The sequence below is a fragment of the Danio rerio genome, chromosome 12 (genome assembly GCF_052040795.2).
Source record: "Danio rerio strain M-AB ecotype USA chromosome 12, GRCz13ab, whole genome shotgun sequence".
Lineage (NCBI taxonomy): Eukaryota > Metazoa > Chordata > Actinopteri > Cypriniformes > Danionidae > Danio > Danio rerio.
Window position 1 is genome coordinate 880,051 of NC_141032.1, and position 23,388 is coordinate 903,438.

The window sequence follows — 23,388 nt, forward strand, 5'->3', positions numbered from 1 at the left end:
ATTTCTTAATTTTTTTAAGCAAACATTTGCCTTTAAGTTTTCAGTAGAGTGAGAAATATGATCTCATATGAATGAGAAGTGTGTGTGTGTGTGTGTGTGTGTGTGTGTGTGTGTGTGTGTGTGTGTGTGTGTGTGTGTGTGTGTGTGTGTGTGCGTGCGTGCGTGCGTGCGTGCGTGCGTGCGTGCGTGCGTGCGTGCGTGCGTGCGTGCGTGCGTGCGTGCGTGCGTGCGTGCGTGCGTGTGTGTGTGCGTGCGTGTGTGCGTGCAGGTTCTGGGCCTGATTCTGTGGATCGTCTGCTGGACGGATCTGTTTTCGGCGTTTCACCAGATGAATCAGGGTTCTAAAATTTCTCCCATATATTTCGTCACTCCTTTAATTGTTGGCATGACCATGGTGAGTGCTTACAGTCATACATTATACAGCAGATATTAAATATGTACAGTACGATTTCAAAACAAGCTGCAATCATGAGTCTTTCTCATAACACTCATTTATTACATCAGAAATGTAGCTGAGTGTTTATTGGGTCGATTTAAGTGTGAGCTGTTTTATTAAATGGTGCATTGTGTGTTAGATTTCGCAAAGAGGCTTTTATTGGACAGTAAAAACTAAAATGGCCAAAATATTAATATGGTTTGTTATTGCTGTAATTTTTTTAGTTTTTTGTTGAATCCTATTTTCATGTAATATTTTGAGAATAAATGTTTTTTGTAATATATTTTATTGATTTGTTTTATTTATTTTATTTTAATTAATTGTGTTATTGATTTAATTATGTATTTAATTTTATTTTGTTTACTGTGCTTTATATTTTATTTTATTTGTAATAATATATAGTTTTATTATAGTTTTATAATATATAGTTTTATTGTTTGATTGTTTTATTTATTTGTTTTATTTTATTATTTTTGTTTATTTTATTTTTATTATTTAATTAAAAAATATTTTATTCTTCGTTTTATTGTTATTTTTGTTTTATTTTAATATTTTATTTAAATTGTTTTATTTATTATTATTATTATTATTATTATTATTATTATTATTATTATTGGTATTTGTTTTTTATACATTTTTATTATTTTATTTATTTTATTTTTTATATTTTATTATTTAATTTTATTTTATTTTAATTTTATTTTATTATTATTGTCATCATCATGATCATTATTATTTTTTTGTTTTGTTTTATTGTTTTATTTATGTTTTATTTTATTTTTTATATTTTATTTTTATTACTTTAATAATATTATATTGTTTTATTTTTTGTTTTATCATTTTTTTATTTGTTTTATTATTTTTTGTTTTGTTTTTGTTTTGCTTACAGTTTTTTTGATTTCGGGAGAAAAGTGAAAGAATAATCCTAATAAAATGCATGACTAACCTACAGTATATTAAAACTAAATTCTATTTATACTAATACGTATATAAATCTAAACCCCATCTAGCAGTGTTAAAGATGCAGTACAGTATGTGAATAATATAAAGATGCAGTACAATGTGTGAATAATAAATCTGTGTGTGTGTTTGTGCAGCTTTTAGCCACTTTCCTGATCCAGTTTGAGCGTCTGAAAGGAGTGCAGTCGTCCGGTGTGCTCTTTATTTTCTGGACACTTTCTGTTGTTTTCGCCATTGTGCCGTTTCGCTCCAAAATCATGCATGCAAACACAGAGGTCAGTAATGCAGTTTAATTGCTTTACTTTATTTCAGAATCAGAATCAGAATCAGTTTTATTGCCAAGTGTGCTTCACACACACAAGGAATTTGTTTTGGCTACAGAAGCATCCAGTGTACATAAAGTGACAAGTGACAACACAAAATAAATATGAAAAAAAGACGATTAACATTAAACAGAGATGCAGTTAGTCCAAAAATCTGACAGTTTCATTGCATTCATCAATATTCTGAGTATAATTATGCTAGATGTCGGTAATGTTTGTTCACTGTTTTATTTCTTCACATGCATGCTGTTTATGATTATAATAACACGTGACATCTGACTTAAAAGATGGAATAATACTAAGTCAGTACTCTGTGAATGCATAATACTTCACATGCATTTACAGACACTTTTTATGAAAAGTTAATTAAAATGTAAAACATTCTGCTCATTACACTCGTTTTTCTGAGATGTTATGCTCACAGTCTACAATGTTATATATAGAAATATAAAACAACATTAATATGGCTTGGTTTTGCTGTACTGGTAAATTTACATTGTATTTCTTTCATTTCATATTTTATAAATGTATACAAAAATATAAAAGATATAAAATAATATAAATATAATATATGCAAATAATATAAATATTAAATATATTTTGTATAAATATGATAAACAATTTTTATTTAATTATAAATTTTGGTTAGTCTCGCTGAATATTTTAGTTTATTATTATTCATTTATTTAATTATTTAAGTATTAGTTTTAAAATGTTATTTTAAAATGTTGTTTTCTATTTATTTATTTATTATTTTATTTAGTTAAATTTGTATTTATTTTTTATTTTATTTATTTATTTGTTTATGATTAATATGCTTTAAATATGCTTATTTAATTTAATTTATTTTATTTTATTTTATTTATTTCTTTTTATTTAATTAAATTTTATTATTTATATTTAATTTAATTTATTTTAATTAATTTATGTTTTTTTACATTTATTTTGTTTTATTTTTTATTTGTTACATTTATTTATCTATTTTATTTAGTTATTTTATTTTATTTTATTTTTTGTTTATTTTTATTATTAGTTGTAAAATGTTATTTTTGAGTTTTGTTTAGTCTTGTTGAATATTTGTAGTTTTTTATTTATTTATTAATTAACTATTAATATATTTTTATACAATTTTTATTAAAAAATTATTTAATTAAATGTATTTATTTAATTTATTTTTATTTAATTTGTTTTAATTTATTTTATAATTTTCTTTTAATTAATTAATTTATTTATTAATTTAATTAATTTATAGTTTTTAATGCATTTTAATTGTTTTAGCTATTTGATTTATTTCTTTTATTTTATTTATTTGTTTATTTTTATCATTAGTTGTAAAATGTTATTTTTTTTAATTTTGTTTAGTCTTGCTGAATATTTTTAGTGTTTTATTATTAATAATATTACTTTTTGTTATTATATATATATATGAAGAGTTCAGATGCAAAAATCTCTAAGTATCATCTGAAATTTTATTCCAAAATTAGCTTTTTTCTAAGACTCCTTAATTTATTTTCACTTATTTCACATTAAAGTCAATGAAAATAAAGTATTAACTGACATAAAACAAAAATTACTCAACTTAAACAAAGGAGCTTAAGAAAAATGCAAGTTTTAGGAGAAAAATTCAGATGGCACTTAGAGGTTTTTGCATCGAATCTCTAAATATATTCATTTTTAGTAGTAATTTTTTTATTTGTTATTATTATTTTATTTATTATTAATCTGTTATTAATCTGTTTTATTAGTTATTGTATTTATTCATTTATTTTGTTTTATTTAATAAATAAATTACTTTTAAAATTATAAAATTGTATTAATTTAATTTATTTTACAATTTTTAGCATCCAGTGCTACATATAACATATATTCCAGTAATATATAACACATATCTTAAGTATATACAAATATGTTTTGCTCCTGCTGTAATGTTTTCAAAACAACAACAAGGAGGTCAGTGGCCTGACGGCAGCAGCAGCAGCAGCAGCAGTGCATTGGCCAGTTTCAGAATGAGTAAATCTGTTTTATTTCTTCACATGCATGTTTTGACCTACATGTGGAGCTTTTCTCTGTGGAGTTCAGAGAAGGACAGGAGTTTTACACAGAGATGGAGAATAAAGCTGCTGTTGTTCCTAAAAGCTGCTTCAAGACAGACTTAAAAACTCGGCAGACAGATGTGTGTGTTTTCAGCTCTAATGAGTCTCGCTCACGGTCTCAGCAAATGCCATCTGATTATGCTTTTTAAATCATATTATTAATGCATTAAAGCCAATTATGCTGCAGTCAAGGCATACAGATAAAATATTCAAATGTTTAAAAATATGCACTCACCGGCCACTTTATTAGGTACACCTGTTCAACTGCTTGCAAATTTCAACTCAGCCAATCACATGGCAGCAACTCACTGCGTTTAGGCATGTAGACATGGTCAAGAGGATCTGCTGCAGTTCAGAGCGAGCATCAGAATGGGGGAGAAAGGGGATTTAAGAGACTCTGAACGTGGCATGGTTGTTGCTGCCAGACGGGCTGCTCTGAGTATTTCAGAAACTGCTGATCTACTGGGATTTTCACGCACAACCATCTCTAGGGTTTACAGAGAATGCTCCGACAAAGAGGAAATATCCAGCGAGCGGCAGTTCTGTGGGCGCAAATGCCTTGTTGATGAGGCCAGAGGTCAGAGGAGAATGGCCAGACTGGTTCCAGCTGATAGAAAGGCAACAGTAACTCAAATAAGCACTCGTTACAACCGAGCTCTGCAGAAGAGCATCTCTGAACACACAACACGTCCAACCTTGAGGCGGATGGGCTACAGCAGCAGAAGAGCACACCGGGTGCCGCTCCTGTCAGCTAAGAACAGGAAACTGAGGCTACAATTCACACAGACTCACCAAAACTGGACAATAGAAGATTGGAGAAACGTTGCTGCTCTGATGAGTCTCCATTTCTGCTGACACATTCAGATGCTCGGCTCAGACAACATGAAAGCATGGATCATCCTGCCTTGTATCAGCGGTTCAGGCTGGTGGTGGTGGTGTAATGGTGTGGGGGAGATTTTCTTTGGGTCCATTAGTACCAATTGAGCATCAACGCCACAGCCTACCTGAGTATTGCTGCTGACCATGTCCATCCCTTTATGAGCACAGTGTCTCCATCTTCTGATGGCTACTTCCAGCAGGATAACGCAGCATGTCATAAAGCTCAATCATCTCAGACTGGTGAAGATGACGATGAGTTCACTGTACTCAAATGGCCTCCACAGTCATCAGAGCTCAATCCAATAGAGCAGCTTTGGGATGTGGTGGAACGGGAGATTGGCATCATGGATGTGCAGCCGACAAATCTGCAGCAACTGTGTGATGCTATCATGGAGCAAAATCTCTGAGGAATATTTTCAGAAGCTTGTTGAATCTCTGCCATGAAGGATTAAGGCAGTTTTGAAGGCAAAAGGGGTCCGACCTGGCACTAGTGAGGTGTACCTAATAAAGTGGCCGGTAAATGTATTGGATCATTATTATTGATTGTGCACAATTAATATTATTTTTTTGAAATATGATTTTAATTATATATATATATATATATATATATTTTTTTTTATAAAAATGCATTTAATAATATTTATTTTAGTTGCGCATGTTGTGCATTTAAAATGTTTGGGTATATAATCATTTAAAAAAGCCTGATATATTAATTTAATATTGTGTTTTAAGGTTATTAATGCTGTTGTTTTTTATATTAGTAATTCTGTTTAAAAATATGAACGATAATGTTCTATATGTATTGATACATGTCCGGTGGTGTGCACACGAGTGTGTGTGTGTGTGTGTGTGTGTTGTGATACTGTGGTAAAGTAGTGTTCTCTTTGTTGCAAAAGCAGGTCAAAGACAAGCTGAGGTTCACCACGTTCTACATTTACTTCAGTTTTACCCTGCTTGAACTCATCCTGTCCTGCTTCAATGAAAAGCCTCCTCTATTCTCCAGCGCCGTCACGGACCCTGTAAGAGTGTGTGTGTGTGTGTGAGTGTGTGTATGGGTTTGTGTGTGTGTATTCACTGTGTTTAAGTATGCATACATGTGTGTGTGTATGCGTTTATGAGTGTGTGTATGTCTGTAAGTGTGTGTGTATGTGTGTCTATATGCATGTGTGTTTAACGCCTCATTCACACGGGGCGTCAGCTTCAACGCTTGACTGAAGGCGTGTCTGAAGTTGGAGCTGACGCGATCGTCATAGTATCGTCAGCCAATCAAATTAGCCAGTAATAGGCCACAGTCTGAGCTGGTGTATTTGCATACAGCGTTCTGATTGGCTGACGCTTCCGTCGCCGCTTGAAAAGTTGAGCGAGTCCCAACTTCTGCAGTGAGCAGAAGCGGCGCCGACGGATCCACAATGCAGTTTGGCAACGCCTGACGTCACCCATTCAAAGTGAATGAGAAGTGTTGAGGCTGACGCCCCGTGTGAATGGGGCATAAGTTTGCATGCATAAGTAAATGTTTTTGTGTGTGTGTGCATGTGTGTGTGTGCATTCTTCGAGTGTTCATATGTTTGAGTGTGTGTATTCATTGTGTTTAAGTATGGATACATTTGTGTGTGTACATTTTTGAGTGTGTGTATGTCTAAGTGTGTTTGTGTGTGTATGTTATTAGATTGTGTGTGTGTTTGTGTGTGTTAGAGTGTGTGTTTTATCTGCTTTCTTTAGTTCCACACTCTTTGTGTTATTGAATTATCATCACTTTATAGAGGTCAGAAACTCTCTGAAGTGTGTGTGTGTGTGTGTGTGTGTGTGTGTGTGTGTGTGTGTGTGTGTGTGTGTTCAGAACGTGTGTCCAGAAACCACCGCTGGATTCCTCTCCAGAATGACGTTTTGGTGGTTCACCAGGTGAGTTGTGTTTGTGTTTGTGTCAGAGAGAAACAGTGGCAGACGTTTCCTGCTTGATCACAGGATTCTGCATGAATAACATTCAGATTTACCATTTTAATGTTTGTATTTTAAATTTAAAGCCAAATTATTATTTCTAATAATACCAAATAAAATGTAAACGCAGGTATTATAATCTCATTATAATGTTATTTTCTCATGCAGGAAAGCATCTGTATTTTACACTATTCCAACAATAATACGTGTCTTACAATTCTGACTTTATTTCTCACAATTTATTTGTTTTAGTTTTGCAATTTTTGCAATTCTCACAGCCCCCCCCCCACCCCAATGAAATGAAATGAATTCATTTCACAGAATTCTCATTTTATTTTTCAGAATTTTTTCTTTATTCATCACTTTATTTCTCTTTTTATTTCTCTTTTTATTTCCTGCATTTCTCACTTTTTTCTCACAATTATCATTTTATTTCTTGCAATTCTCACTTTATTTTTTATTTCTCAAAATTTTCATTTCGTTCCTCACAATTTTCACATCATTTCTCACAATTATCACTTTTTTCCTCACAATTTTCACTTTATTTCTCACAATTATCACTTTTTCTCTCACAATTATCACTTTTTTTCTCACAATTATCAATTTTTTTACACAATTATCACTTTTTTCTCACAATTATCACTTTATTTCTTACAATTATCAATTTTTTCTCACAATTTTCACTTTATTTCTCACAATTATCACTTTATTTCTCACAATTATCACTTTATTTCTCACAATTATCACTTTTTTCTCACAATTATCACTTTATTTCTCACAATTATCACTTTTTTCTCACAATTTTCTCTTTATTTCTCACAATTATCACTTTTTTCTCACAATTTTCTCTTTATTTCTCACAATTATCACTTTATTTCTCACAATTATCACTTTTTCTCACAATTATCATTTTTTTACACAATTATCACTTTTTTTCTCACAATTTTCACATCATTTCTCACAATTTTTATTTCGTTCCCCACAATTATAATTGTATTTCTCGCAATTCTCAATTTATTTTTTATTTCTCAAAATTTTCATTTTATTTCTCACAATTTTTACTTTATTTCTCACAATTATCACTTTATTTCTCACAATTCTCACTTTATTTCAAATGTAATTTCTCCTCATTTTCTTTTTATTTCTCATTGAGTAAAACACTGGGCTGTAGTTTAATGATGTCTCTGAGACACAAACGTTTCCTTTTTGTATTTCCAGAATGGCCATCAAAGGCTACAAATCCCCGCTGGAGAATAAAGACCTGTGGTCCCTGAACAAGAATGACAGTTCAGAGCTGGTGGTTCCCGGTCTGCTCAATCAGTGGGAGGTGGAGAAATCCAAAGCTCACAGGTACAGTGTTAAACAACACCAGGTCAAATGCAAAACCTCCGCAATAATGCTCCTCAGAGGGTCTCGATAATTGTTTCACACACAATATCATGTGTTGGTGAGTTTTTCTGGGTGGTTGCTAGGCAGTTGCTAGGTGCAGTTGTGGTTTTGGAGGTGGTTGGTAGGGTGTTTCTATGCAGCCATTAAGTTGTTCTGGGTGGTTGTTAAGGTGTAGTTATGAATTTTCTAAGATTTTCCATGTGGTTGCTAGGCTGTTGCTAGGGTGTTTTTTAAGTGGTTCTTAGGGTATTGCTATGCAGTTTTTAAGATGTTCTGGGTAGTTGCTTGGCAGTTAGTAAGTTATTGATGTTATATTGTGTATGGTTGCTAGCATGTTGCTATGCAACCGAAGTCGTTTTTTTGTGATTGATTGCATGTTGGTATGTAGTTCTGTTTCTGGGATGTTGCTAAGCAGTAACTAGAGTATTGCTATGGTTTTGTAGTTGGTTGCTAGGGTGTTGCTGGTGTGTTGCTATGGTATTGTTTGTGGTTTCTGTGGTGTTGCTTTAGCAAACCGGTGGTTGCTGGGGTGCTGCTTTGGCATTGTTGTGATTGCTAAGGTGCTGGATTTCAATTCTAACGAACCGGGTGTTTGCTATACAGTTGCTATGGTATTGTTGTCATATTGTGTGTGTGTTGCTAAGCAGTTTCTCAGATGTTCTTTGTAGTTACTAGGGTGGCGGTTGTTTGCATAAATAAGGTGTTTTGGTGGTCACTGGGTGTTTCTATGATATTGTTCGTGGTTGCTGGGGTGTTGCTATGGTATTGATTGTGGTTGCTCGTGTGTTGCTTTAGCAGTTTGGTGGTTGCTGGGGTGCTGCTCTGGCATTGTTGTAGTTGCTAGGGTGCTGGATTTCAGTTCCAACGAACTGGGTGTTTGCTAGAAGGTTGCTATGGTATTGTTGTCATATTGTGTGTGTGTTGCTAAGCAGTTTCTCAGATGTTCTTTGTGGTTACTAGGGTGTTGGTGGTATGCATTTCCAAGGTGTTTAGGGTGGTTTCTAGGCAGTTGCTGGGATGTTGCTATGATATTGTTTGTGGTTGCTGGGGTGTTGCTATAGTATTGATTATGGTTTCTAGGCAGTTGCTGGGATGTTGCTATGGTATTGTTTATGGTTGCTGGGGTGTTCCTATTGTATTGATTATGGTTGCTAGGCAGTTTCTGGGATGTTGCTATGATATTGTTTGTGGTTGCTCGGGTGTTGCTATAATATTGAATATGGTTGCTAGGCATTTGCTGGGATGTTGCTATGATATTGTTTGTGGTTGCTCGGGTGTTGCTATAATATTGATTATGGTTGCTAGGCATTTGCTGGGATGTTGCTATGGTATTGTTTGTGGTTGCTGGGGTGTTGCTATAGTATTGATTATGGTTTCTAGGCAGTTGCTGGGATGTTGCTATGGTATTGTTTATGGTTGCTTGGGTGTTCCTATTGTATTGATTATAGTTGCTAGGCAGTTTCTGGGATGTTGCTATGATAGTGTTTGTGGTTGCTTGGGTGTTGCTATAGTATTGATTATGGTTGCTAGGCATTTGCTGGGATGTTGCTATGGTATTGTTCGTGGTTGTTGGGGTGTTCCTATTGTATTGATTATGGTTGCTAGGCAGTTTCTGGGATGTTGCTATGATATTGTTTGTGATTGCTCGGGTGTTGCCATAGTATTGATTATGGTTGCTAGGCAGTTGCTGGGATGTAGCTATGATATTGTTTGGTTGCTGGGGTGTTGCTATAGTATTGATTATAGTTGCTAGGCAGTTGCTGGGATGTTGCTATGATATTGTTTGTGGTTGCTAGGGTGTTGCTATAGTATTGATTATGGTTGCTAGGCAGTTGCTGGGATGTTGCTATGATATTGTTTGTGGTTGCTAGGGTGTTGCTATAGTATTGATTATGGTTGCTAGGCAGTTGCTGGGATGTTGCTATGATATTGTTTGGTTGCTGGGGTGTTGCTATAGTATTGATTATGGTTTCTAGGCAGTTGCTGGGATGTTGCTATGATATTGTTTGTGGTTGCTAGGGTGTTGCTATAGTATTGATTATGGTTGCTAGGCAGTTGCTGGGATGTTGCTATGATATTGTTTATGGTTGCTAGGGTGTTGCTATAGTATTGATTATGGTTGCTAGGCAGTTGCTGGGATGTTGCTATGATATTGTTTGTGGTTGCTAGGGTGTTGTTATAGTATTGATTATGGTTGCTAGGCAGTTCCTGGGATGTTGCTATGATATTGTTTGTGGTTGCTAGGGTGTTGTTATAGTATTGATTATGGTTGCTAGGCAGTTGCTGGGATGTTGCTATGATAATGTTTGTGGTTGCTAGGGTGTTGTTATAGTATTGATTATGGTTGCTAGACAGTTGCTGGGATGTTGCTATGGTATTGTTTGTGTTTGCTAATGTATTTATTTTGGTTGCTAAGATGTTGCTGTACAGTAGATGTGGAATTCTGCCTTGTTGCTATTGAGTTTTGGAAGTGCAAGCATAACCCCTATTTGAACTTTGCTCTCTAACATGTAAACACTTTAGTTTTGAAACTTAACGCTCTCATTTTTATGCACTCTGGACGTTAAACAGGTTTTGAGTGTTTTTATTTGTCAGTGCTTCAGTGCTGTGCTTTCTGATGCCAGTGTCTTTGATAATAATCAGATCCAGCATGTGGCATGCAGCACACAGGTGAACGTGTGACGGCTTTATCATGAATGTTAGTGATTCAGATACATCCTCATGCAAGTGCCATTCATATTTTCAAAATCTCATCTGGATGTTTTGCTCCTCTAGTCCTCCTACATTTATACAGGTCAAACTTGTTTCTGCTTTTTCTTTTTGACCTTTAGTCACTTCCTAAAGTGCATTGTTATTCATTATTGACTAATGACATTTCTTTCACTCACAGAAACAACTAAAGTAAGCTGGAATAGTCTCAAAGCTTTAGTTTTACACCTGAACAAGCAGTGTTATTTAAACCACTGCACATCCAGACTGTGGTTAAAGTTAGGGTAATTAGGCAAGTCATTGTATAACAGTGATTTGCTCTGGAGACAATCCAACACTAATATTGCTGGGACTTTAATCTGACTGGTCTAACTGTATTTGTGTCTGTGTTTGTTTTGCCGAGCAGCAGCGATGATCAGAACGTCAAGGAGCAGGTCACGTTTACCAAACCCGGCTCAGGAGCTGAAAGCAACCATGTGAATGAGAGTCCTGAGGAGGCGGAGGTTCTGCTGTCCAAACAGCAGCAGCAGTCCCGGCAGCCTTCATTTCTGTGGGCCCTGCTGAGAGCCTTCGGGCCCTACTTCCTCATCGGCTCTGCTTTCAAACTCCTGCAAGATCTCATTACCTTCATCAACCCTCAGCTGCTCAGGTCAGATGTGTGCGCTATATGTGAATAGCGTACAAAATTATACACCCAAGTTGGGGAATAACTTTTAATAAAATTTTAATAAACAGGTAAAATCATGAGAGGCATAAAAATATATACAACCTTTTGAAAGTTTTTAATTTATATTTCAATAACTTATTTGCATTTGAATGTATAGCATGGACATCATTATTCATAAAATCTAATTTGACATTTATTAGTGATGCACTGAATGTTTAGCAAAAATAACAACAACATAAATAAATAAATAATTAAATACATAAATAAACCATGCAATAAATAATCCAATTAATAATTACATATATGACCAACTAAATAAATAAATAACACAAATAAATAAACAAACAAACAATGCAATAAATAATCCAATTAAAATTACATATATAACACAAATAAATAAATAAACAAATAAATAAACAGCGCAATAAATAATCAAATTTAAAATGACATATATAACACAAATTAATAAATACACAAATAAATAAACAATTCAATAAACAATTCAATAAATAAATCCATATATAAGCAAATAAATAAATAACACAAATAAATAAATAAACAAACAATGCAATAAATAATCCAATTAAAAATTAAATATATAACACAAATAAATAAATAAATAAACAAACAATGCAATAAATAATCCAATGAATGATTCACATATATAACCAAATTAATAACACAAATAAATAAATAAATAAATAAACAGTGCAATAAATAATTAAATTAAAAATTACATGTATAACACACTTAAATAAACAATTCAATAAATAATTCAATAAATACTTCCATATTTAAGCAAATAAATAAATAAATAACACAAATAAATAAATAAATAACACAAATAAATAAATAAACAACGCAATAAATAATCCAAGTAATGTTTACATATATAACACAAATAAATAAATAAACAATGCAATAAATAATCCACTAAATAAATCCATATATAACAAAATAAATACCCAAATAAATAACACAAATAAATAAATATATAAATAAATAAAGAATGCAATAAATACTCCAGTTGATAATTATAAATATAACACAAATAAATAAATAAATAAATAAATAAATAAATAAATAAATAAATAAATAAATAAATAAATAAATAAATAAATAAATGATGATGCAATAAATAATCCAATAAATAAATCCATTTATATAACCAAATAAATAACCATATAAATAACACAAATAAATAAGACACTAATCTTAACAGACCACATCTTTTTTTCTTCTTAGTTTTTCTGTCATGATAAATTTTATGTGTTTTTTTACTATTAAATACCATCTCAGCTTTAAAATTTTGTCCAAGTTTAAATATTTTTTTCAATGTTTGATCATATTGTTGCATCCACATTCTTTAAAATAGTTATTTAAATGATCTTTTCTACAATAAAATATAATCAATGCATTTTACGAAAAACATCCTGATACAGAAATGCACCATTATTTTATTCCAGTAAGAAATGCACATATAAACTCATGACGAAAACTAATCAGAAAACATAACCTGCTCCAGAGAAGCTTGCCATCATAAACTACTATGATAGCTTGCTTCTGTGTTTATCAAATGTTTCATTTTATTTATGTAATGGGGTGGCATGATGGCTCAGTGGTTAGCAAGAACGTCACTGGTACGATTCCTGGCACTATAGGGGAATTGATGAACTAAATTGGCCATAGAGTATGAGTGTGTGTATGTGTGTGTGTGTGTGTGTGTGTGAGAGAGAATGAGTGTGTATGGGTGTTTCCCAGTACTGGGTTGCAGCTGGAAGAGCATCCACTGTGTAAAATGTATGCTAGAATAGTTGGTGGTTCATTCCACTGTGGTGAATAAAGGGACTAAGCTGAAGGAAAATGAATGAATGAGTGAATTTCTGTAATGTTTAATGCATTCAATACAGGATTACCTCCAGGCTTTCCAGCTCTGTGCCACAATTTCTAATCATATAAATGTTTTGCCTTTAATTTAACTAAAGAGATTGTTGTTGTCATTTTGCAATAAAATAACAATATTGTCCGGACAGTAGAAGATATTATTTGAGTTTTAGCCCAATCACCCAAGCTTTTATTTTCATGAACAACCCCTTCTGTGAGTGCTGCTGGGAAATGGGGACTAAATGGTGTTTACCTGCTCCGTCTCAGATTTCCTGCAGATGTTCACAGCGCTGGGATTAATCCTGTTATGTTTAATGCGATATTATAATGAATGTGGACCGTTTCATGTATGCACTCTCTTTAAAACAACAGATGCTGTTCAATGTTTAATAATCAATGTCACAGTATCTGTTCTCTTATTTTAAAGCCAACATGAATATATTAACTCACTATTTACTCTCCTTTAAGTGGTTTCAAAACGATGACAGCTGTCTTTCTTCTGTTGAACACTAAGGAAGTTATTTTGATGTATGTTGAAAACCTGTAACCATTGACTTCCATTATAGGAGAAATAGACATACTTTGGAAGTCAATAGTTGCAGATTTTCAGCTTTCTACTAAATATCTTCCTTTGATATAATATAGAAACTAATAAAGGTTTGAATCAAGTAAAGAGTGAGTGCATGTTGACCATATTTACATATTATTTTATTAGCCGCATAGATTTTTGTAATTTACTCCTAACAGGCAAAACAAATATGAATTATGAATAGCTGTAAGGCGGTGTGATAATGATCTTTTTGTGATGCTGTTCACCACAGGAACAATCATTTGCATGCTGTTTTGCTTCTGCCACGTCTGGTTTTTACACTCTCTGCTCATGTTTTACAATGCAAATATGTTTCTGTACAGTGCTTTGTGTATTTTAAAGGGCCATGAAAGCCCCTCGTTTCAGCAGGGTGTTTTCACACCTCTACTTTGGAAAAAGTCAGAAAAGTGGGCGTGTCCAGCTCTGTTTAGGGGGGAGTGTCGGAGGAACTAAAGTGGGAGGGTGTGGGAGTGTCTATTTGGCCACGCGCGAGTTTCAGAGTCAAAATACACACAGTAGAAATTGATGGTGTTTAACCTACATGGACATCTGTAGTCGAATTATTTGGCAAATGATTAAATGGTGGACTTTAACTGCAGTTTGGCTCTTTCATTCAGGGAATTCATTCATGTCCCTCGCGACAAACCAGATATGTGATTGGAGGAGCTGCGCTAAGCGTGTATTTTTCATGCAATGTTTGATACCGCACGGCGAATGAGAGAAAAAAAAACCCTCAACATTTCCCGGAAACTTAGATGCACACGGCAGGTAGTGTCAGAAAGCTGCGTGTGTTATTCCGGTCACTAAATGCGGTGAAAATCCTACACGAGGTTAAAGTTTGGTCGTGGTGCTAACATGTTTACACTCGGTGCAATAGTTAGTTCGATACGAACAAACTGAATAAACAAAGAGCAGTGGCCGCTCACTTACCAAATCTGTAGAGACAGAACAATCACCAGCAACTAGAGCCGCGTCTTTATTAAGAGGAGACGAGCAGCGAATCCGGATCTCAGCGTTTGCTGAACAGCTCTCAGGTAAACAATAATCCTCCTTAGACACGTAAGTTATTGTTGTGGAGCGTCGCGTACACTGTTAATCCACACGTGACTCCAGCTGAGCTCTCACAGAGAGAAAATGAAAACAAAACTTCACTGCAGCAAACTATAAAAGCAACACTTCACGCTTGTTTTGCCAACACAACGTGGCGTCTCTGTCATCTAAACACTGTGACAGTAATGAATATTAATGAAGTTGCACAATAGAGCGCGCTTATTGGTTTGAACCAAGCTTTACTCATGCATTAATGCATCACACTGTAAGATGTAATAAGACACACTCTGGCACAGTCGTCCAGTTGCAGGCTGGAATACACGCTATTATCTCATGGCCGTGACGCAGCTTCAAAAATTCGTTTCAAAACGGAAATACGAAATTGCCCTGAAATAACGCAAAAACAACCAATTTACACTTGTTAGTGAGCTATAGGTGTCCTAATAGTGTTTTTAGCAGTGTGGGACACATATACCACTGTCAACAGCTCAACACATGTGTTTTGGTGTTTCGTGACCCTTTAAAGCACATATGCACTGTTAGGCAGAATTATTGAGGATATTCACATAGACAAATGTATTTTGAGTTGGATTACAGTGATAAGTAACGTTACAGTGTTTGTACTTTGCTTTTTTAGTGTATTTCTTCATTCATGAAATAGCAAAAGTGGATTCGGACACATCCTTAATGCTTTTAAGCTTTAGACTTTGCACCTAGATCTTTAAAATAAAGCCTAGCAAGTGTATTTGTGCACACACACACACACACACACTATAATCTGCTGTTTTACTCTACTGAACTTCATATAAAAGCCAGAAACTCTTCAGCACAGGCCGATCCAAAGTGTTCATGCTGACAACTGATGAACAGTGAAACCAGCAACAATCAGTAATGCATAATTATCTGCTGTCATGACATTACAATCAATAAATGTGATTATAGTGGAAGTCAAAAACAGCACCAACATCACCACAGAGGAGTCAATCTGAAAACCACTAAACCTTTTTTTTGATGTATGAGGGAGTGAAATCACCGTGAATGAACCCAGTGTCGTGGTTTTAAGCTGATTCTCCTTTGTAATTTCCAGGATGTTGATAGCGTTCACCAAGCAGTCGGACGTCCCGTCGTGGTGGGGTTACGCTCTGGCGTTTCTGATGTTCGGCACGTCTCTCCTGCAGACGCTCATTCTGCATCAACACTTTCAGTACTGCTTCGTCACGGGCATGAGGCTGCGCACAGGCATCATCGGAGCCATTTACAGGAAGGTAAAAACCCCAAAACTCCCTGACACATTACTGATGCTCATCATCAACACAGCAGAGGAGATGCTCATGAAGAGCTTTTGACCATGTTTGACGTAATCTCAACTGAAACATGAAGATGGGCGGGGCGTAGAGTAGCCCTTCCCCTTTTAAAAAAAAGCAGCCAATCGCATTTTGCAAATATATACATATATATAAGTTTATATAAATATAAATATTAAATATATGCAAAGTATATTTAATAAAAGATGTAACAATTTATAAACATTTAATAAAAATATGTAAAATAAACACATGCACAGAAAATTAAATATGCATTGTAATTTTAAATGTAAGCTTGACACTGCAAAAATGTCTTAGTCAGTGTTTTTAAATCATTTTTAATTTAATTATTACAAAGTTAAATCACATTTTAAACAAGAAAGAAATCTTCCAGGTGAACTTTGGGGCAGAAATATTTTGTTTTTTGAGCTGAAAAACCAGAAAAACCCCTTATTTGACATTTTTATTGAATGTCATTGTGTGTGTGTGTGTGTGTGTGTGTGTGTGTGTGTGTGTGTGTGTGTGTGTCTGTGGCCTCTGCTCTAGTAAAGCCGGAGAATAGAGTGTGTATTTGAGTGGTTTAGGTGTGGTAAGAGTGCCGGCGTGTTCACACACATCTGTGCTGGTTTACCCCGAGCTGCGTAATAATCAAACACTGCTGTGTGTGGGAAGCTCGTCTCCCGCAACATTCCCTGATCTGCAGTCACAGGATATTACGTTAAAACACAAACATTAAAAATACATCAGTAGACTGATGGGGATAGTTGTGTTTGTGTGGGGTGGATGAGTTTTACATGGTGTAAAAATGGTGTAAATGAGTTTTGCATGGTGTAAATATGGTGTAAATGAGTTTTGTGTGGTGTAAATATGGTGTAAATGAGTTTTTTGTGGTGTAAATATGGTGTAAATGAGTTTTTTGTGGTGTAAATATGGTGTAAATGAGTTTTGTGTGATGTAAAAAGGGTGTAAATGAGTTTTGCATTGTGTAAATATGGTGTAAATGAGTTTTACATGCTTTAAATATGGTGTAAATTAGTTTTACATGTTGTAAATAGGGTGTAAATTAGTTTTACATGGTGTAAATATGGTGTAAATGAGTTTTACATGTTGTAAATATGGTGTAAATGAGTTTTACGTGGTGTAAATATGGTGTAAATGAGTTTTGTGTGGTGTAAATATGGTGTAAATGAGTTTTGTGTGGTGTAAATATGGTGTAAATGAGTTTTGTGTGGTGTAAATATAGTGTAAATGAGTTTTGTGTGATGTAAAAATGGTGTAAATGAGTTTTGCGTTGTGTAAATATGGTGTAAATGAGTTTTACATGCTTTAAATATGGTGTAAATGAGTTTTACATGTTGTAAATAAGGTGTAAATTAGTTTTACATGTTGTAAATAGGGTGTAAATGAGTTTTACATGGTGTAAATATGGTGTAAATGAGTTTTGTATGGTGTAAATATGGTGTAAATGAGTTTTACATGGTGTAAATATGGTGTAAATGAGTTTTGCGTGGTGTAAATATGGTGTAAATGAGTTTTACATGGTGTAAATATGGTGTAAATGAGTTTTGTATGGTGTAAATATGGTGTAAATGAGTTTTACATGGTGTAAATATGGTGTAAATGAGTTTTGTATGGTGTAAATATGGTGTAAATGAGTATTGTATGGTGTAAATATGGTGTAAATGAGTTTTGTGTGGTGTAAATATGGTGTAAATGAGTTTTGTATGGTGTAAATATGGTGTAAATGAGTTTTACATGGTGTAAATATGGTGTAAATGAGTTTTGCGTGGTGTAAATATGGTGTAAATGAGTTTTACATGGTGTAAATATGGTGTAAATGAGTTTTGTATGGTGTAAATATGGTGTAAATGAGTTTTACATGGTGTAAATATGGTGTAAATGAGTTTTGTATGGTGTAAATATGGTGTAAATGAGTATTGTATGGTGTAAATATGGTGTAAATGAGTTTTGTGTGGTGTAAATATGGTGTAAATGAGTTTTGTATGGTGTAAATATGGTGTAAATGAGTTTTACATGGTGTAAATATGGTGTAAATGAGTTTTGCGTGGTGTAAATATGGTGTAAATGAGTTTTACATGGTGTAAATATGGTGTAAATGAGTTTTGCGTGGTGTAAATATGGTGTAAATGAGTTTTACATGGTGTAAATATGGTGTAAATGAGTTTTGTGTGGTGTAAATATGGTGTAAATGAGTTTTGTATGGTGTAAATATGGTGTAAATGAGTATTGTATGGTGTAAATATGGTGTAAATGAGTTTTGTGTGGTGTAAACATGGTGTAAATGAGTTTTACATGGTGTAAATATGGTGTAAATGAGTTTTACATGGTGTAAATATGGTGTAAATGAGTTTTGCGTGGTGTAAATATGGTGTAAATGAGTTTTACATGTTGTAAATATGGTGTAAATGAGTTTTACATGGTGTAAATATGGTGTAAATGAGTTTTACATGGTGTAAATATGGTGTAAATGAGTTTTACATGGTGTAAATATGGTGTAAATGAGTTTTGCGTGGTGTAAATATGGTGTAAATGAGTTTTACATGGTGTAAATATGGTGTAAATGAGTTTTACATGGTGTAAATATGGTGTAAATGAGTTTTACATGGTGTAAATATGGTGTAAATGAGTTTTGTGTGGTGTAAACATGGTGTAAAGAGTTTTTTATGATGTAAATGAGTTTTGAATGGTGTAAATTACAGTAAATGTGTTTTGCATGGTGTAATCATGTGGTTTTGACTCCTCTAATCCTCCGTGTCAGGCTCTGGTGATCACGAATGAGGCCAAGCGCTCCTCTACCGTGGGTGAGGTGGTCAATCTGATGTCTGTAGACGCGCAGCGCTTCATGGATCTCACCACCTTCCTCAACATGCTGTGGTCGGCGCCGCTGCAGATCTTCCTGGCGCTCTTCTTCCTCTGGCAGGTCAGAGCACTTCTGTTAAAGCCTGATAACACGTTCACACCCTCTACAACAACACGTGACGCGACAACACTCAAAAAACAACCAAAGACTAACCCAGCCAAATCAGCGGGTTTATAATGTAACGGAGCCCTTTCACATGACACGTGTAACAGTCAGCAGCAGCAGCTTAGATCCTAAAGTCTTTAACATTACGATATTTTAAACATATGAACATTTATATGTGTTTATGTATGTGTTTTATCATCTTTGCATGAAATTATAAAACTCAAACGAGTGCTTGCCTGTGTGAGGTGTGTAATGCAGTGTGTATGGGGGGCAGGACAGTAAATCTGACATTATTCTCTCCTCTGGCTGCCGTTTTCAGTCTCACACTATTGTTTTTCTCTTTCTGAAAGTCTTCATAACACCATCCTGGAGTTTTTCTGTTATTATTTCAGCATCTAGGATAGTTAATAAATAATTTGTTGTACTCTCCTTTTTACTGAGCTCTGAGTTTACCAACCATGAGCACTTCTGCTGCAGAGAAACACGCGAATAACGTGAGAAGGCTCCATTATTAAATAATAAACCTCATTAACTTAACTAAAGGAACACTCCAGTTTTAGTTTTTAATTAGACTTACTTTACAGCTCCCCTAAATAAAGTTAAAAAGTTCAATTTTATCAATTTTGAATCCATTCAGCTGATCTATAAGTCTAACCAGAGCACTTTTAGCTTAGCTTAGCATAGATCATTCAATCGGATTAGACCATTAGCATGATCTCAAAAATGATCAAAGTTTTGATCAACTCTTGTATTTGAAGCTTGACTATGTAATTACTTCATGTACTAAGACTGACGGAAAATGAAAAGGTAAAGTATACTCTCATTCATTCATTCATTCATTCATTCATTCATTCATTCATTTTTCTTGGGCTTTGTCCCTTATTTATCAGAGATAGCAATGAATCGCCAACTATTCAACCATATGTTTTACAACAGATGTCCTTCCAGCTGCACCCCAGTACTGGGAAACACCCATACACACTCATTCTCACACACACTCATACACTACGGCCAATTTAGTTGATCAGTTCCCCTATAGCGCATGTGTTTGGACTGTGGGGGAAACCGGAGCACCCGGAGGAAACCCACAACAACACGGGGAGAACATGCAAACTCCACACTTAAACACCAACTGACCCAGCAGAGACTCAAACCAGCGACCTTCTTTGCTATGAGACCACAGTGCTGACCACTGCGCCACTATGTCGCCCTCATGTTAACTCAGTCTAGATTAATTAATGTTAATAAGCAGAATTTTGGATGATAATAATGCATAAGTTAATGTTGAGCTATGATTAATAAATGATTTACAAGATTACTCGTACTTAATGTTAGTAAAGTCCTTTGACTAACAAACCATTATTCTAAAGTGTTGCAAAAGTACATCAGTGGCAGTGAAATGATTGTTGGCCATGTTTGAGGTCAATTCTGTGCATTAATGACCTGTTTCTCTGCAGAATCTGGGTCCGTCTGTTCTGGCCGGTGTGGCTGTGATGGTGCTGCTGATCCCCTTCAATGCTTTCATCGCCATGAAGACCAGAACATACCAGGTCAGATCGCATGAAAAAGATGGTAGTACATAATAGGAAATACTGTACTGCTTTATTTGAACCATACTATAGTTAAGTGTGTTTTGAGGGCATAATTAGTAGTCCTCCTATGCAATATTTATTCTGCACATATTTCCCACATGATGTTGAACAGTTTCAGGAGTTGTTCACAGTATATATCATTTTTTCTTCTGGAGAAAGTCTGATTAGTTGTATTTCTGCTAGAATAAAAGCAGTTCTTAATAGATTTAAAGTCATGTTAAGGTCAATATTATTCACCCCTTCAGCAATATTAGTGTTGGATTGTCTCCAGAACAAACCACTGTTATACAATGACTTGCCTAATTACCCTAACTTTACCCTAATTACCCTAGTGAAGCCTTTACATGTCACTTTAAGCTGAACACTAGTCAGATATCTAGTCTAATGTGCTGTCATCATGGGGAAGAGAAAAGAAATCAGTTATTATAAATAAGTTATTATTATTATGCAAATTATGTTAATTAGGCAATTTATTAGACAACAGTGGTTTATTCTGTAGCCAATCAAAAATAAAGTCTTTATATGGATCTAAACATTATTTACATTGAAAAAAGCTACTTTAATTTCAAAATTGATAAACTAAATCTAGATGCTAGTATATTTCCAGTAGGAATTAGCATGTTGCTTGCATGTTTCCATAATGAATAAGCATGTTGCGGGCATGTTTCTAGTATGAATTAACATGTATTAGTATGAATTAGCATGTTTCTGGTATGAATTAGCATGTTTTTAGTATGAATTAGCATGTTTCTAGTATGAATTAACATGTATTAGTATGAATTAGCATGTTTCTGGTATGAATTAGCATGTTTTTAGTATGAATTAGCATGTTTCTAGTATGAATCAACATGTTTCTGGTATGAATTAGCATGTTTCTGGTATGAATTAGCATGTTTTAGTATGAATTAGCATGTTTCTAGTATGATTTAGCATGTTTCTAGAATGATTTAACATGTTTCTAGTATGAATCAGCATGTTTCTAGTATGAATTAGCATGTTTTTAGTATGAATTAGGATGTTTCTAGTATGAATTAGCATGTTTTTAGTATGAATTAGGATGTTTCTAGTATGAATTAACATGTTTCTGGTATGAATTAGCATGTTTCTGGTATGAATTAGCATGTTTTTAGTATGATTTAGCATGTTTCTAGAATGATTTAACATGTTTCTAGTATGAATTAGCATGTTTTTAGTATGAATTAGCATGTTTCTAGTATGAATTAGCATGTTTCTAGTATGAATTAACATGTATCTAGTATGAATTAGCCTGTTTCCAGTATAAATTAGCATGTTGCTATTACATTTCTAGCATTAGTTTGCATTTTTCTAATATGAATTAGCATGTTTGTAGCATGACTTTAGTATGTATGTTGCTATCATGTTTCCAGTAGGAAATAGAATGTTGCTAGCATAAATTTGTATGTTGCTAGCATGTTTCAAAAATAAAGTCTTTATATTTACCTAAACATTATTTACATTTTAAAAAGCTACTTTAATTCCAGCCGAACTAACTTCTAAATTCTGTGAAACTTCAAATCCTTAAATATAACTCAAAGTATGAACAGAATCAGACTGCTGTGTCCTGCGGTGTCTCTCTCTGCAGGTGGAGCAGATGAAATATAAAGATGACCGCATTAAACTGATGAACGAGATCCTGAATGGCATCAAGGTGTTGAAGCTGTACGCCTGGGAGCCGTCCTTCAGGGACAAGATCCTGCAGATCCGGCAGAAGGAGCTGCACGTGTTGAGGAAAACTGCGTATCTCAGTGCTCTGTCCACCATGGCCTGGACCAGCGCTCCATTCCTGGTGAATAACTTTTCTTGTACCACTTCAATGCAGCTAGCATCAATTAGCATGTTGCTAGCAATGTTTTTGTATGTATTAGCATGTTGCTACCATGTTTCTAGTATGAATAACCCCTGTTGCTATTATGTTTCTAGCATGAGTTTGCAATTTTCTAATATGAATTAGCATGTTTTTAGCATGACTTTAGTTTTAATTAGTTTGTTGCTAGCATGTTTTTAGTTTGAATTAACATGTTTCTAATGTAAATTAGCATGTTTCTAGTATGAATTACCCCTGTTGTTATTATGTTTCAAGCATTAGTTGCATTTTTCTAATATGAATTAGCATGTTTTTAGCATGACTTTAGTACGTATGTTGCTATCATGTTTCCAGTAGGAATTAAAACGTTGCTAGCATGTTTTTAGTATGAATTAACATTTAACTAGTGTGCATTAATATATAACATATTAATGCACACTAGCATGGATTTAGAATGTATTAGCTTGTTTTTAGCATTGTTTCCAGTATTAGTATGTTGCTTGTATATTTCTAGTAAGAATTAGCATGTTGCTTGCATGTTTCTTGTTTGAATTAACATGTTTCTAGTGTGTATTAGCATGCTTCTAGTATGAATTACCCCTGTTGCTATTATGTTTCTAGCATTAGTTTGCATTTTTCTAGTATGAGTTAGCATGTTTCTAGCATGACTTTAGTATGTATGTTGCTATCATGTTTCCCGTTGGAATTCACATGTTCCTTGCATGTTTCCAATAAGAATTAGCATGTTGCTGGCATGTTTCTAGTAG

The 23,388-nt window shown here is 34.1% G+C and overlaps 1 protein-coding gene across 34 annotated transcripts in view; it reads left to right on the top strand.

The window, feature by feature from the left end:
• The window catches only part of abcc3 (ATP-binding cassette, sub-family C (CFTR/MRP), member 3), a 96,559-nt gene that overhangs the window by 32,424 nt on the left and 40,747 nt on the right, over positions 1-23,388 (top strand). For 18 of the 34 annotated variants that reach the window (XR_015503666.1, XR_015503668.1, XR_015503669.1 and 15 more), the window contains exons 3-12: positions 269-394; positions 1,534-1,671; positions 5,591-5,710; positions 6,529-6,590; positions 7,845-7,976; positions 11,131-11,373; positions 16,002-16,179; positions 18,998-19,159; positions 20,662-20,754; positions 22,400-22,603. Coding sequence is in view for 5 of the 34 variants with exons in the window: in XM_087275520.1 (XP_087131646.1) it covers positions 269-394; positions 1,534-1,671; positions 5,591-5,710; positions 6,529-6,590; positions 7,845-7,976; positions 11,131-11,373; positions 16,002-16,179; positions 18,998-19,159; positions 20,662-20,754; positions 22,400-22,603 (1,458 nt within the window). In the remaining 29 variants the exon portion in view is untranslated. Of the gene's footprint in view, positions 1-268; positions 395-1,533; positions 1,672-5,587; positions 5,711-6,528; positions 6,591-7,844; positions 7,977-11,130; positions 11,374-16,001; positions 16,180-18,997; positions 19,160-20,661; positions 20,755-22,399; positions 22,604-23,388 lie in introns of all 34 variants that reach the window. The other 16 variants (XR_015503662.1, XR_015503665.1, XR_015503664.1 and 13 more) reach the window with 1 other exon arrangement.